At 44.8% G+C, this 14,649-nt stretch overlaps 1 protein-coding gene across 2 annotated transcripts; it reads right to left on the bottom strand.

Moving 5' to 3' along the window:
• Positions 1-2,373: 2,373 nt before the first annotated feature.
• Positions 2,374-5,845, bottom strand: LOC120381077 (olfactory receptor 14C36-like). 2 transcript variants are annotated; one of them, XM_039499134.1, is made up of 3 exons: positions 5,790-5,832; positions 4,384-4,476; positions 2,374-3,924 (listed from the first exon to the last, which is right to left on the bottom strand). In XM_039499134.1, the coding sequence occupies exon 3, from the start codon at positions 3,895-3,897 to the stop codon at positions 2,962-2,964; it is 936 nt and encodes a 311-aa protein (XP_039355068.1). In that variant the 5' UTR covers positions 3,898-3,924; positions 4,384-4,476; positions 5,790-5,832; the 3' UTR covers positions 2,374-2,961. The 2 variants fall into 2 exon arrangements, with proteins under 2 accessions (XP_039355068.1, XP_039355067.1); XM_039499133.1 differs by lacking the exon at positions 4,384-4,476 and having other exon boundaries at positions 5,790-5,845.
• Between the last annotated feature and the right edge of the window lie 8,804 nt (positions 5,846-14,649).

Genomic DNA, 14,649 nt, shown 5'->3' with positions numbered 1-14,649 from the left:
ACTGAATTTCCCTGAAGCTCTATGTCCCATTATCCGCCATGACTTCCCTCTGTCAATAACTCCCTTCCCTTAGGAATTAATACTGGGTCTTACAGCAGAGCTGGATTGTAAAAGTTCTTTAGGTGCCTAGTGGGATTTTCAAAAGAGCCTAGGTGTCTAATACACAATGAAATCATTCTATTTTATGGACTTAGAGTGGGATCCACAAAGGTATTTAGATGCATTTTCAAAAGTGGGTAATGGCCAAGTTTTTAAAAGTATTTAGGCTTTGAAAAACGCAGATAGGTGCCTAGTGGAATTTCCAGAAACACCTAAGCAGGTTAGACACCTAATTCTTGTCGAAATCAATGGAAGTTTAGGCATGTATGAAGTTTAGGCACTTTTGAAAATCCCACTAGGACCCTATCTGCGTCTTTAGGTGCATAGATACTTTTGAAAATCTGGCCCTTTTCAATTTTTGAAAATCCCACTTTAGGTCTAATGGAAAGGACTGAGAGCCAGGGACTGATCCCAGACCCGACTCTGTGAAATCAGGGTAAGGTTTGGCACCAAATCCCCAGTTTTTCAAAGCAGCCTAAGGGTGTCAGACATCCACTCCTTTGAAAATCCAGGGCTAAACCCAGCAGTGCTGAGAACAAGCGGGGTAGACCATGAACTTTCAATGAGAATTAGGCTCCTAAGGGTATATCTACACTGCAGCTTGGAGCAAACTAGCACATAGACATTATCAGTGTGGATGTTGCAGTGCGGGGTCTCAAGCCCACCTGACTCTCCTGGGTCTCAGCTCTGGTGGCTAATGTTAGGAGATGGGACCTGGGCTCCTAAATCATGAAGATAGCTTTGAACAATGTACCCTTAGGCTGAGATATGTCGGGCTTCCAGGCTAAGATTTCCAAAGCTGTTTAGAGGAGTTAGGCACCCAATTCCCAGTACAAGCAGCTGAACATTGAACTCCACCAGGGAGCATTAATCTTAATCAATAAAAGAGAGATTTGTAAAGGTATTTAGGTTCCAGATGATGCAGATAGGTGCTTAGTGGGGTTTCAGAAGCACCTCTGCACCCAAACACTTAAATCTATGGGAGATAGGCAATTACGAAATCTCCACTAGGCTCCTATGTGCATCATTGGGTGTCTACATATCTTAAAATAACCTGGCCCTAATTCCTAAAATGCACAGAACATCTCAGTAACTGAGGATAGAGTTGCAAATTGAAGTCCTGTTGTATTTGTACAATTGTCCCATGTCAAACAAATACTGACAAACAAACACAGACAGGTGGAGGCAACTGGGCTCCACTTCTCCTACTACAGAATACAGAGAGGGAAAGGGTGTGACTATGCAGGCCGACTTTACATGAAGGATTCTTATTATCAGCTTCTATCCCCTGACTCCAGTGGTCTTGGTGAGTTTATGGTCCGCAGCCATTGCACAGACCTGGGAAGCAAATTCCCATTACCATCCACCCGCAGGATCCATTCTTGCCCCAAAGCAGCAGATATTTCATTGCTTCGTTTAAAGTCTTCTACTTAGTGGGGAAGGGTGGCCCAATGGTTAGAGCACTAGGCTGGGACTTGGCAAACCAGCATTCGCTTCCTTGCTCCTCTATTTGCATCCTGTGTTTGACTGGCCTGGTACTGAATCACACTGCCCAACTTCCCTGTTGGACACTGTCCCTCCAAACAGCACCTGCCACTCGCCAGTGGAAGTTGTGCCTGGTATTTAGATGCCCAAGGATGCTGAAGGCTGTGTGCTATAAGGTACACACCAGCTACTTGTTCCAAAAGAATTACAGCCAAAACTCATTCACCTGGCACATGATACTAATGGAAATCAGCCTCACACAGAGCACTGGGTGAGACATCAGGAATGTTGCTAAGGGCCGAGTATGTGCTGGGTCAATCAGCATCAGCCCTATCCTCTCAGAAGATGAGGAAGGATGATCGTGTCTTTAGGATAGCAGTCTGCCACTGCAGAGATGCAGGTTTCATTCCCTGTGCTGACACACACGCCCTGTCCGACCTGACAGAAGTCACTTACTGCACGTTTTTAAAGGTGTTTGGGCTTCTTAAGGCAGCTGAGCACTCCTGAAAATCCCACTGGGCACCTGTCTACATTTTTGGGGTCTGACCACCTTTAGAAGCCTGTCCCTTAGCCTCTCTGTGCCTCAGTTTCCCATCCCAGATGGATCACTGCAGTAGTTTGGTGGAATCAAAATTTGACCTTATTTTTTTAGACTTAGTTTGTCTTTAGGAATCATTTAAATAACTTTCTCTTCCAAATTCCTTTCCACCATAGGAAGAACAATACAGTATTTATTTATTTTAATAAATTTAAATAAATAACAATAATACATACAGTTATATACAGCTCTAGGTGCTCTAACACATCATACATTACACAAAACAACCCCATCAGCATTAAAATTATCACTTGAACAGACACCAGCAGAAACTTTTTTTCAATTCTTCATCAATGCGGAAAGCAAAACTTCAAGTCTCTCAGAAAACCCCATCGATTCTGACACTGACTCCTTGAATAGATGACAAAATAAGTGGATATCACCATTTAGTCCAACATACTCCACCCTCCCAAGCTCCTCCTTCCCCGCAAAAAGCCACCTGAAACAAAGAAACAAGTCAACGAATGAATCAACAAAATCGAACAAAATGAAAAAGAAACAAGCAAACACACAAGCCAAACCTCTCATACCCCAGGCTACAGGAGCCCTATAAATCCCTATGATAGATAGATAGGTGCCTACGTATATAGATTCTGATCTTATGTACACTGGTGGAATCTTATACTAACTCATATGACTTCAGTGAAGCTAGTCCAGATTTTGTGATTTCATAAACAGATTACACCCTATGTTCTCAAAGAGACAATTTTGTCATCTGTTGATTATATCTACAAAGAAACTCAGAATGAAATCACATTCAAGTTGCAGGGATGGAGATTTTAACTCTTGGTGAATAACCGCCACACAATCAGTTTCTTCAAAGCAGCTTTGATCTCCTTGTTCCTCATGCTGTAGATGATGGGATTCATCACTGGAGGCACCAGGGAATAGAGAACACCCACCACCAGGTCCAGACCTGATGCTGAGCTGGAGGTGGGTTTCTGGTAGGCAAAGATGGCTGTGAAAAGCAACAAAGAGACCACAGTGAGGTGAGGCAGGCAGGTGGAGAAGGCTTTATGACGTCCCTGCTTAGAAGGGATTCTCAACACAGTTTTGAAAATCTGAACATAAGACACAATTATAAAAACAAAGCAGTTTAACCCTATAAACACACCGAAGGCAAGAGCCCAAACTTCACTTAGGTATGAGTCAGAGCAGGTGAGCTTGAGTAGTTGGGGGATTTCACAGAAGAACTGGTTGATGACATTGGACTGGCAGAAGGGTAACCTGAAGGTATTGCCAGTGTGCAGGGCAGAGTAGACAATACTAATAGTCCAGGCACTGGCTGCCATTTGGACACAAGCTCTCCTGTTCATCACTCTCTCATAGTGCAGTGGTTGGCAGATGGCGACATATCGGTCGTATGCCATGATGGTGAGTAAGGCAAAATCAGTTCCAGCGAAGAGGAGAAAGAGAAAGACTTGGGCAACACATCCAGGATAAGAAATCACCCTGGTTTTCATGAGGGAGTTGGCCATGGATTTGGGGATAGTAACGGAGATGGAGCCAAAGTCTAGGATAGACAAATTCACCAGGAAGAAGTACATGGGGGTTTGAAGATGTGGGCTGAGGGCTACGGCTGTGATGATGAGAAGATTCCCCAGCAGGGCTGCCAGGTAAATCAGCAGGAACACCACAAAGTGCAAAATCTGCAGCTCCCGAACTTCAGAGAATCCCAGAAGAAGGAACTCGGTCAGGGTGGTTCGGTTGGACATTTTCTTTCTCAGTTCATTGTGTGATGGCTGCAGAGGGAAGGACAAAGACAGTGGGGAATTACAGTGACAGAGGGAGTGGACCTGATTTCCTGCAGCAATATGATGTGAGTGTCAACAATGCACAGCACTAGTCACTGCTATTAACTAGGAGTGCCGACTTATCACATGAATGTAAATTGTCGCAGCTCCCTTAAAGTCAAAGGAGCTTCATCAATTTGCATGAGCTTCATCTGGCTCATGATGTAGTTTAATAAAATGCTGTTTGAAGGATGGAGCACAGTACAATCTCAGTTGAATAATTCTAGCCAAGATGGATCCCCTATTGCTACGAAGAGCAGGCTCTGGATTTGGGTAAGAAACTAAAATGCTAAAATGCCAACACTGCCTGATATCCTCTTTTCCTGCAAATATGAGATGGACTTGGCATCGTATATGAGTCAGTGGCCCTCAGGAGACTTGGGTTCTGTTCTGGGCTCTGCCACTGACCTGCTCTGTGACAATGGGCCAGTCACTTTCCCTCCCTGTGCCTCTGTTTCTCCTCCATCCATTTCTCTGCCTTGTCTTCTTGGACTGTGAGTTCTGTGGGGGATGAGCTGTGTCTTATTATATGTATGTTCACTGCCTCCATTTATAACATTAGTGTTTAGCAGGCAGCACTGTGGGGCAGCGGATATGGCGCGAGAGCAGAATATCTGAGTTCTCATCCCATTGACATGCTCCATGTCCTTGGGCAGGGATAAGAAAGACAGGCTTTGACTGGGGACTTCAATTCACTGTTCTCTGTCTAAGGCACTAGTATGTTTAATACCGATGATGTTTCCTGCCAACTTTGCTGCTTACTCAGTTTTACCATTCAACAAGTATCCCTTTGAAACAGAAATAAACACAGTTGCAATAGAGTGACTGGGTTCAAATTGTACAATTATTGGACTATGTCAGTGTTCCTACCCCCCTTGAAATCTACATGTTCAATCTGGTTAGTTCAGACATTTTCATTTTAAATTATTTCAAAGGAAAACTGGATTTTAAACTGAGACGTGCTCCAAGGAAGTCTCTGCTATTCTTGAAAAACAACCTATCTATTGGAAAAGTCCAAACATTTTTTTTTTATTCAGTGACAATGTTTCGGGTTTAAGCACTGTATCTGAAATTGTCTGGTTCTCAATTAACAAAAAGAAAAAAAGTTTTGGTTTTCACAATTTCTATGAAAAGTCAGCTATTGTTTCCTGGGCGGGGTGGCTTTGGCTGTGGGCTTTAGCTGTCTCTGCCTAAGTCTAAAGCTGTCTACATGTATAATGCATATTCTGTGGGTATCAATTTTGCTCTTTACTTAGTTTTAGCATCCTACAAGTAACTGTATGAAACAGAAATTAAACACGATTCCAATAGCGTAAATGGGTTTATAATAGTGGTGTTATTGGAGAATATAAATGTTAGCATCCTTAATTACAGATTTCCAATCTGGGCTAAATTTTCAATCTCTTTCCAATCTGTTACTTTACAATCTAAGATTCCAATCTCTTTTAATTATTCCAAAGGAAAACTAGATTTTCAATTGAAAACATTTTTATGCAAAGTTTTTGCTATCCCTAAAAAACAACATATGTATTGGCACAATCAAAACTTTTAATTTTTCAAAAACTTCAATGATTTTTTTCCAGATTTCAGCTGTTTTTAACAGCAAATGTTTCGTTCTTGATGCACAAAACTAAAAAATGTTTTGGTTTCCACAATTTCTATAAAAAAAATTTTCTGTTAAGAAAAAATAAGCTCCAGATGTTTTATTAAATGATTGTAAAAGGCTTACAGTTTCAATGTAATTCATATTTCTATCATTACATTTCCTCCAGTATATTAAACCCCAAACATATTAACTGAAATAGCAAACTTACAGTCTTGGTCTTTGTGGAATGTTTCCTAGCCTGAGAAGCATTTGATAGTCCACTGCCAGGACGCTCATTCGTTGTCTGTCTCTATGTCGCTCAATAATGCCCCCACCACTGTGTTATCCAGCAGCTGTTTCCCTGCCCCGTCACCATATTCCCTCAGAGGCTGGGTCTCTGCGGTTCCCGACAGACAGGGACCCACTCCACAGACGACCACTCCCTTCTCCCCTCCTGGGGCAGGCTTGGTTGAGAGGTGAAGGGCTAAACAGGATGGGGGATTGAAAGCCTCTCCCAACTCTAGAACGGATCCTGGGTTGTGTGGGATTCAGGTATGATCACAGCCCAGGATCTAATTACCCTGGGGTTAAATAGCTGAATCTGGTCTCTAGGGCTGTAAGCCCAGCTCTGATTTTACCTTGGGAAGAAAAAATCCTGATAATCAGCCCTAACCAAACCTAATACCCCAGAGGACGAAATGGCCCACCTTGAATCTCATATGATGGCAGCATCCCTGGAAGGACTCTTGGTCAGAAAGAAGGCAGGGCTGAATGACAAGTGGCATCCCACGGAGACTGCAGAATAAAATATGTATCTGAAGAACAGACATGTGACCTACAATAGCTCAGAGCCCAGTGGCACCAGAGCCCCAGCTTGTCTGGAATAGCCTGTTCTTTCATTAATGCCACATAAACAGCTCTTGGAGAGCAGAGATGTTTTTCTCCTGCATTTCCTCAGCAACTCTTGGGATGCAGCCACCACAGGAACCCTCAGCTCAGGCTGCCCTGGCTGTTTGATGTTGGTCACTAAGAAGCAGCCAGAGGCACACAATAAAAGCTCCCAGCTATGTCCTAAATTGGTGTAAATTGACACAGTTCCACTGAGTTCTGAGTAGTTAGGGCTGTTTATGCCAAGTGGAGATGTGACCCTTTGATTTCCACAAAGCTACTTTGATTTACACTAGCTGGGGATGAGATGCTGATGGACTATGTAGTTTTCATCAGCTCGGGAATTAGGCCTCATTAACTCTCCTGGAGCTACTGGGGATTTACAATCTGGCCTATTCTTCAAATATTCTTCAAATACATATTCTTTACCTGTGAATCTGAAGAAGAGACTAAAGTTCCTAACTAGTCTGCACGTTCTTAACTCTTTGCCCCCATTGGATTAATTTCAAGAATGGAACTTTCTGGGGAGAGAACTTTGGAGGAATTCAGTGTTGCTTTGATTTTCTGTATCTGATTTTCAGTTCTATTTGGATGAATGGACTCTCTTTCTTTCTTTCTTTCTTTCTTTCTTTCTTTCTTTCTTTCTTTCTTTCTCAGTAATTATATGGTTTCTTTCTGCAGGCATCACTAAAATAAAAGACTTATTAGGCTGAAGGTGCAATGCTACATGCAGGGCCGGCACCAGGCACCAGCTGAGTAAGCTGGTGCTTGGGTGCCATATTCTATGGGATGGCGTTCCGCCCAATCCTAGGGCGGCACGGCTGTTTTTTGGTTTGCCGCTCCGGCCCTGTAGTGGGCGGCAGTGCAGAGGAGGGGCGTGCCCTGCAGCAAACTAGGCAGGGCAGCCCCTGTTCTTCCCTCTCTGCCCACTGGAGCGGCGCGGAGCCCTCCCAGCAGGCGGCGCAGTGTTTGGGACCACGGGACAAGTGCCCCGCTGAAGGCCTGGCCGCCTCCCTGCTCTCTCTCCCCCACTCCCTCCCCTTCCTCCCCGCTAGACTGGGTGCACACTCTGCAGCTCATCTGCAGCACAGGGAGTTCCCCTGTACCCTGGCTCCGGCTGCCCGGCAGGGTTTTTTTTGTTGTTTTTTTTCCCCCGGCTTAGCCGCTCCGACCACGCCATTTTTTTTTCTTTTCCCTGCTTTGCCGCTGCGGCCGTGCTGCAGGTTCCCCTCTACCCCCGCTTTGCTGCTCCGGCCGCGCCACAGGTTTTTTTGTTTTGTTTTGTTTTCTTTCCCTGCTTTGCCACTCTGGCTGTGCTGCAGGTCCCTCCCCTCACCCCCGCTGCTCCAGCCGCGCTGCAGGTTTTTTTGTTTGGTTGTTCTTTTTCCCCCTCCTGCTTTGCCACTCCGGCCGCGCCACAGATTTTTTTGTTTTGTTTTCTTTGCCGTTTTCGGTTGCGCTGCAGGTGTCCCCCCGACTTTGCTGCTCTGGCCGCGCCACAGGTTTTTAAATTTTGTTTTGTTTTTTTCCCCTCCTGCTTTGCCGCTCCGCACCCCCCCCCTTTTTTTTTTTTTGCTTGGGGCGGCAAAACAGCCAGAGCTGACCCTGGATACATGACATCTTAAAAATGTTTATTTCACACTGATTGTAGATATGGCAGAGAGATTGAACAATGACGAAGGGTCAGATCCTCATCTGGTATAAATCAGTTGTAGCTCCATTGGCGTTAAGGGGTCAAATCCGCCCACCACCCCCACACAAACCTTGCGTAAATCTGCCATAATGCAGTTAGAGTCAATGAGACCAGATCTCCGGATGCTTTTCAGTTGATGTGAGCTCAGTATCTGTACCATGATGCCTGGTTTTCTGTTTGTTCCACTATATGAGAGTCTCACTGCTTAGAACCTCTATCCCATTTTAATAAACATAAAATATTCTAAAACCTTGAGATTATAGTTCACAGACAGAAATCTGTGAGATGTGCTCCCTACTAGTAAATAGGCTGCTAAATATATAGACACTAGGTCTGGGGCCCAAAGGTAAAATGACAATGATGGTGAGAGATGAGAGACCGGGAAAAAGCCCAGTTTGAGACACCCAGCCAGAGGAAGGCCCTCCTCCGGCTGGAGGAGGGCCACCTTAAAAGCACCCCCGGACAGAGGGGAAGAAGTGATGCCGTGTTTGTAAAAATCTGTGTTCTATCTCCCCGAGTTGTCCCATCTGTCCACCAATGGTGAGAGCAATCCTGGAGCAGTAGCCTTCCCCTCAACCTTATGTAGTTATCTTTGTGACGGGTTCAGGGTCTCTGCACTTTCAGGTCGATGTAGCTGCATCAATCAAACCCAAAGCAGTTTCCCTTCTCAGACCTATTGTCTCAAGCTTTCCTGTAGATTCTGGGAGGTGGGGTCATCTAGTCCAACCCCCTTCTCAAAGCAGGACCAATCCCCAGACACATTTTTACCCCAGTTCCCTAAGTGTTCCTTTCAAGGATTGAGCTCACAACTGTGGGTTTAGTAGGCAAATATTCAAACCACTGAACTATCCACCCCATCTTTAGCTATCTTTATCTGGTTGTGATTTTCAGGAAAGGACTGTATTCCAAAAAGCCCAATAACAGCTTATTTCAATGTGACTGTGAAGATGTGACTGTACCTTCCCAACTTATGGCTTATTCTGCTGCTTAGCCAAAGGCCTTAGCCTAAGAACCAGTCCTCATAGTATCCTAGTGAGTGAAGGACCATACTCAAGCGGACTGTGATTTTGATCCTTTGTTTTATAAAGCTCTAACTAGGTAGAGTGATAAAAATAAACACAAATACTTAAAATATATGCCTTTACAGACAGGCCTGAATATCTATATCCTAACAAGAACTAACTTGGCAGTGTCGAGACCTGCGTTGATTCCCTTCATCCTCCAGGGACTTCTTCTGTAATTTTGGGCAAATCATTTAATCTCTTTCTTCCTCAATTTCCCTTTTGTATAACAGGGACAATGGCATTTGTCTACTACACAAGGGTGTTGTGAGGATTAAGGGTTGTGCAGTGCTCAGACACTCTGTTATGGAGGCCATATAACCACATAAAATTGAAGGAATGAAAATCTTGGCCAACAATTCTATCTCATAGAGCAGAGGAGGGCAAACTATGGCCTGCGGGCCACATCTGGCCTGCGGGACCATCCTGCCTGGCCCTTGAGCTCCCAGCTGGGGAGGCTAGCCCCCAGCCCCTCCTCTGCTGTTCCCCCTCCCCCACAGTCAGGGGACAAGGAGCAGGGTGGGTTGGATTGGGGGATTCTGAGGGGAGCAGTCAGGGAGAGAGAAGTCAGAGGGGGAGGGGGCCAGGCTGCTTCGGAAGGCACAGGTTTCCCTACACAGCCCTCCATACCGTTTCACAACCCCAATGTTGGCTTGGGCGAAAAAGTTTGCCCACCCCTGTCATAAAGACTATAATTAGGTTCTTTCATGTGGGTCTTCTCCTGAAATTAAAATAAATATAATTTCAGATTGAAGGTTTAGAATCTCAAATCTGGCTAAGGAACTAAACAGGCCTAAATCCCATGAAAATTTTATCATCTAGATACCTAAGAAGGCTTGAAAGTATTTAGAAAAGCAAAACACGCAGCTGGCCTGCAACACAAATCTGTTAGAAGTTTGCTTTCCTCCTTGAGCACAGGAACCTTCCCATTAACCTTCTGATGGTGCTTTTCAACTCAGTGTTCCTCAGGGTGTAGATCATTGGGCTCAGCATTGGAGTGACCACTTTGTAGAGCACAAACACTGCCTTGTCCACTGTGAATTTCTGGAAAGGCTGGTCATAGATGAAGACACAAGGAATGTGCAGAGCAGTTTGATGACTTGGGGGACATCGCATTAGAAACTGTCTAGTGTTTTGGGTCCACAGAAGGGCAATTGGATGATCAGGGCAAACTGGATAATAGAATGGACAAAGCCACCCAGCCATGACCTTGCCCCCAGCCGCATGCACATACTTCTGTTCGTGATAGCCAGGTAGTGGAATGGCTTATAGATGGCCACATACCGATCAGCTGCCATTACTACTGGGGAGAAGACCACAGTGCCCCCGATGAAGTGGAAGAAGAACATTTGGGTCAGACAACCAGTGCATGAGATGGTTTTATGCTGGTACAGGAGGTCCTTTAGCATCTTGGGGGAAGTCACCGAGGACTCACTGATGTCCAGGAACGCCAAGTTGGCCTACAGGAGGTATATGGGCATGTGGAGGTGAGTGTCAGAGATCATGTTGGTGATGATGATGATGAGGTTCCCAAGGCATGTAGTCCCATAGACTCGGAAGAAGACCAGAAAGAGGAAGTGCTAGAGCTCAGTGCTCTGAGAGATGCCCCCCAAATGTTCTGGAAATTTTTGATCCAGCAACAACTTCTGAAAAATACGTTCACTTGCTTTTTGGTATTACTATTCTTCAATTACTGGTAACAACTGTCGTTTTTTCCTTTAGGAATTCCCTTCTTTCCCCCATCACTGTGAAGTGACTGTGAGCATTTCCATTCTTTCAAATAGTGGGTTTCTTTTTAAGTTCAGTCTTAACACTGAATTTCCCTGAAACTCTATGTCCCATTATCCACCATGACTTCCATCTGTCAATGACTTTCTTCTCCCTTTCCTTAGGAATTAATGCTGGGACTTACAGCAGAGCCGGATTGTTAAACTTCTTTAGGTGCCTAGTGGGATTTTCAAAAGAGCCTAGGTGTCTAATATACAATGAAATCATTCTGTTTTACGGACTTAGAGTGGGATTCACAAAGGAATTTAGATGCATTTTCAAAAGTGCTTAATGGCCAAGTTTTAAAAAGTATTTAGGCTTCAAAAAACGCAGATAGGTGCCTAATGGAATTTCCAGAAACACCTAAGCAGGTTAGACACCTACTTTTTGTTGAAAGCAATGGACGTTAGGCATGTATGAAGTTTAGGCATTTTTGAAAATCCCACTTGGACCCTATCTGCATCTTTAGGTGCAAAAATACTTTTGAAAATCTGGCCCTTTTAAATTTTTGAAAATCCCACTTTAGGTCTAATGGAAGGGACTGAGAGCCAGGGACTGATCCCAGACCCGACTCTGTGAAATCAGGGTAAGGTTTGGCACCAAATCCCCAGTTTTTCAAAGCAGCCTAAGGGTGTCAGACATCCACTCCTTTGAAAATCCAGGGCTAAACCCAGCAGTGCTGAGAACAAGCAGGGTAGACCATGAACTTTCAATGAGAATTAGGCTCCTAAGTGTATATCTACACTGCAGCTTGGAACAAACTAGTACATAGACATTATCAGTGTGGATGTTGCAGTGCGGGTCTCAAGCCCACCTGATTCTCCTGGGTCTGAGTTCGGGTGGCTAATGTTAGGAGATGCGACCTGGGCTCCTAAATCATGAAGATAGCTTGGAACAATGTACCCTTAGGCTGAGATATGTCGGGCTTCCAGGCTAAGATTTCCAAAGCACCCAATTCCCAGTACAAGCAGCTGAACATTGAACTCCACCAGGGAGCATTAATCTTAATCAATAAAAGAGAGATTTGTAAAGGTATTTAGGTTCCAGATGATGCAGATAGGTGCTTAGTGGGGTTTCAAAAGCACCTCTGCACCCAAACACTTAAATCTATGGGAGTTAGGCATTTCTGAAATCTCCACTACGCTCCTATGTGCATCTTTGGGTGTCTAAATATCTTAAAATAACCTGGCCCTAATTCCTAAAATGCACAGAACATCTCAGTAACTGAGGATCCAGTTGCCAATTAAAGTCCTGTTGTATTTGCACAATTGTCCCATGTCAAACAAATGCTGACAAACAAACAGGTGGAGGCAACATGGCTCCACTTCTCCTGCTACAGAATACAGAGAGGGAAAGGATGTGACTCTCTATGCAGGCCGACTTTACATGGAGGATTCTTATTATCAGCTTCTATCCCCTGACTCCACTGGTCTTGGTAAGTTTATGGTCCACAGTCATTGCACAGACCTGGGAAGCAAACTCCCATTCCCATCCGCCCGCGGGATCCATCCTTGCCCCAAAGACGCAGATATTTCATTGCTTCAGTTAAAGTCTTCTACTTAGTGGGGAAGGGTGGGCCAATGGTTAGAGCACTAGGCTGGGACTTGGCAAACCAGCATTCAGTTCCTTGCTCCTCCATTTGCATCCTGTGTTTGACTGGCCTGGTACTGAGTCACTCTGCCCCACTTCCCTGTTGGACACTGTCCCTCCAAACAGCACCGGCCACTCGCCAGTGGAAGTTGTGCCTGGTATTTAGATGCCCAAGGATGCTCGATGGCTGTGTGTTATGAGGTACACACCAGCTACTTGTTCCAAAAGAATTACAGCCAAAACACATACACCTGGCACATGATACTCACGGAAATCAGCTTCACACAGAGCACTGGGTGAGACATCAGGAATGTTGCTAAGGGCCGAGTATGTGCTGGGTCAATCAGCCTCAGCCCTATCCTCTCAGCAGATGAGGAAGGATGATCGAGTCCTTAGGATAGCAGCCTGCCACTGCAGAGATGCAGGTTTCATTACCTGTGCTGTCACACATGCCCTGTCCGACCTTACACGCGTCACTTATAGCACATTTTTAAAGGTGTTTGGGCTTCTTAAGGCAGCTGAGCACTCCTGAAAATCCCACTGGGCACCTGTCTACATTTTTGGGGTCTGACCACCTTTAGAAGCCTGTCCCTTATCCTCTCTGTGCCTCAGATTCCCATCCCAATGGGGATAATGCTGCTTCCTTACCTCACTGGACTGTATTAAGATAATTACTTTAAATATCTTGAGATTCTCATGTACTGCAGCCCGTGGAGCTGCTAGAAATACTTTAAATACCTGATTCCAAATACAAAGGCTGAGATTCTCCTTTGTCTCTAGGGGACTGAGATGCCAAATTCCCAGTAAAATGAATGGGGGTTGGGGGTTCACCTCCTAGAGCTGGCTTTGAAAATCTCAGACAAAGTGACTGTGGGTCACTTTGTTTCTGTCCATTTAAAGCCATTTGTGGCTATGCAAAGCATATTGCTAATATTCCCAGCCTGGATACCAGTGTCTGAGAATGTTTTCATCAATATTTTAAAATGTATGATTAAAAAGTTTTAATGAAACTGCAGTTAGGTTCCTCGGTCAGCTCTAAAGCTAAAATATCATCTGCTAAAACCAGATCTGAAGGACCAGATTGTTTTCTGAACTAAAAGATAACGGTATATCATTCCCCTCTATTTGACATTGGTGAGGCCTCATCTGGAGAACTGTGCCCAGTTTTCGGCCCCAAACTACAAAAAGGATATGGAAAAATTGGAAACAGTCCAGTGGAGGGCAACAAAAATGAGTAGGGGACTGGGGCACATGACTTATGAGGAGAGGTTAAGGTAACTGGGATTGTTTAGTCTTCAGAAGAGAAGAATGAGGGGGGATTTGGTAGCTGCTTTCAACTACCTGAAAGGGAGTTTCAAAGAGGCTGGCTCTAGACTGTTCTCAGTGGTACCTGATGACAGAACAAGGAGTAATGGTTTCAAGTTGCAGTGGGGGAGGTTTAGGTTGGATATTAGGAAAAACTTTTTCACTATAATGGCGGTGAAACAATGCAATGGGTTACCTAGGGAGGTGGTGGAATCTCCTTTCTTAGAGGTTTTTAAGATTCAGTAGAACATTTGGGTCAGACACCCATTGAATGAGTTGGTTTTGCACTGGTACAGGAGGTCCTTTAGCATCTTGGGGGCAGGGTCAGTCTTGACAAAGCCCTAGATGAGATGATTTATTTGGGGATTGGTCCTACTTTGAGCAGGGGTTGGACTAGATAACCTCCTGAGGTCCCTTCCAACCCTGATATTCTACTATCACTTTGACAGGGTTTTCCGAGTGTGCCATAGGTTTGATTTCCACAATGACCAAGGTCATTCAAAATCTAGGACCGAACAGTGAAGGGAAATTTTCCTGCTGCAAGTGCTGGAGGAACCAACTAGGGGCAGAGTTCTTCTTGACCTGCTGCTCACAAACAGGGAAGAGTTAGTAGGGGAAGCAAAAATGGATGGGAACCAGGGAGGCAGTGACCATGAGATGGTCGAGTCAGGATCCTGACTCAAAGAAGAAAGGAAAGCAGCAGAATACGGACACTGGACTTCAGAAAAGCAGACTTTGACTCCCTCAGGGAACTGATGGGCAGGATCCCCTGGGAGAATAATACG

Source organism: Mauremys reevesii, linkage group 13 (assembly GCF_016161935.1).
Source record: "Mauremys reevesii isolate NIE-2019 linkage group 13, ASM1616193v1, whole genome shotgun sequence".
Taxonomy (NCBI): domain Eukaryota; kingdom Metazoa; phylum Chordata; order Testudines; family Geoemydidae; genus Mauremys; species Mauremys reevesii.
Note: the sequence above shows the minus strand (reverse complement) of the source record. Positions and strands in the feature narration are given on the sequence as shown.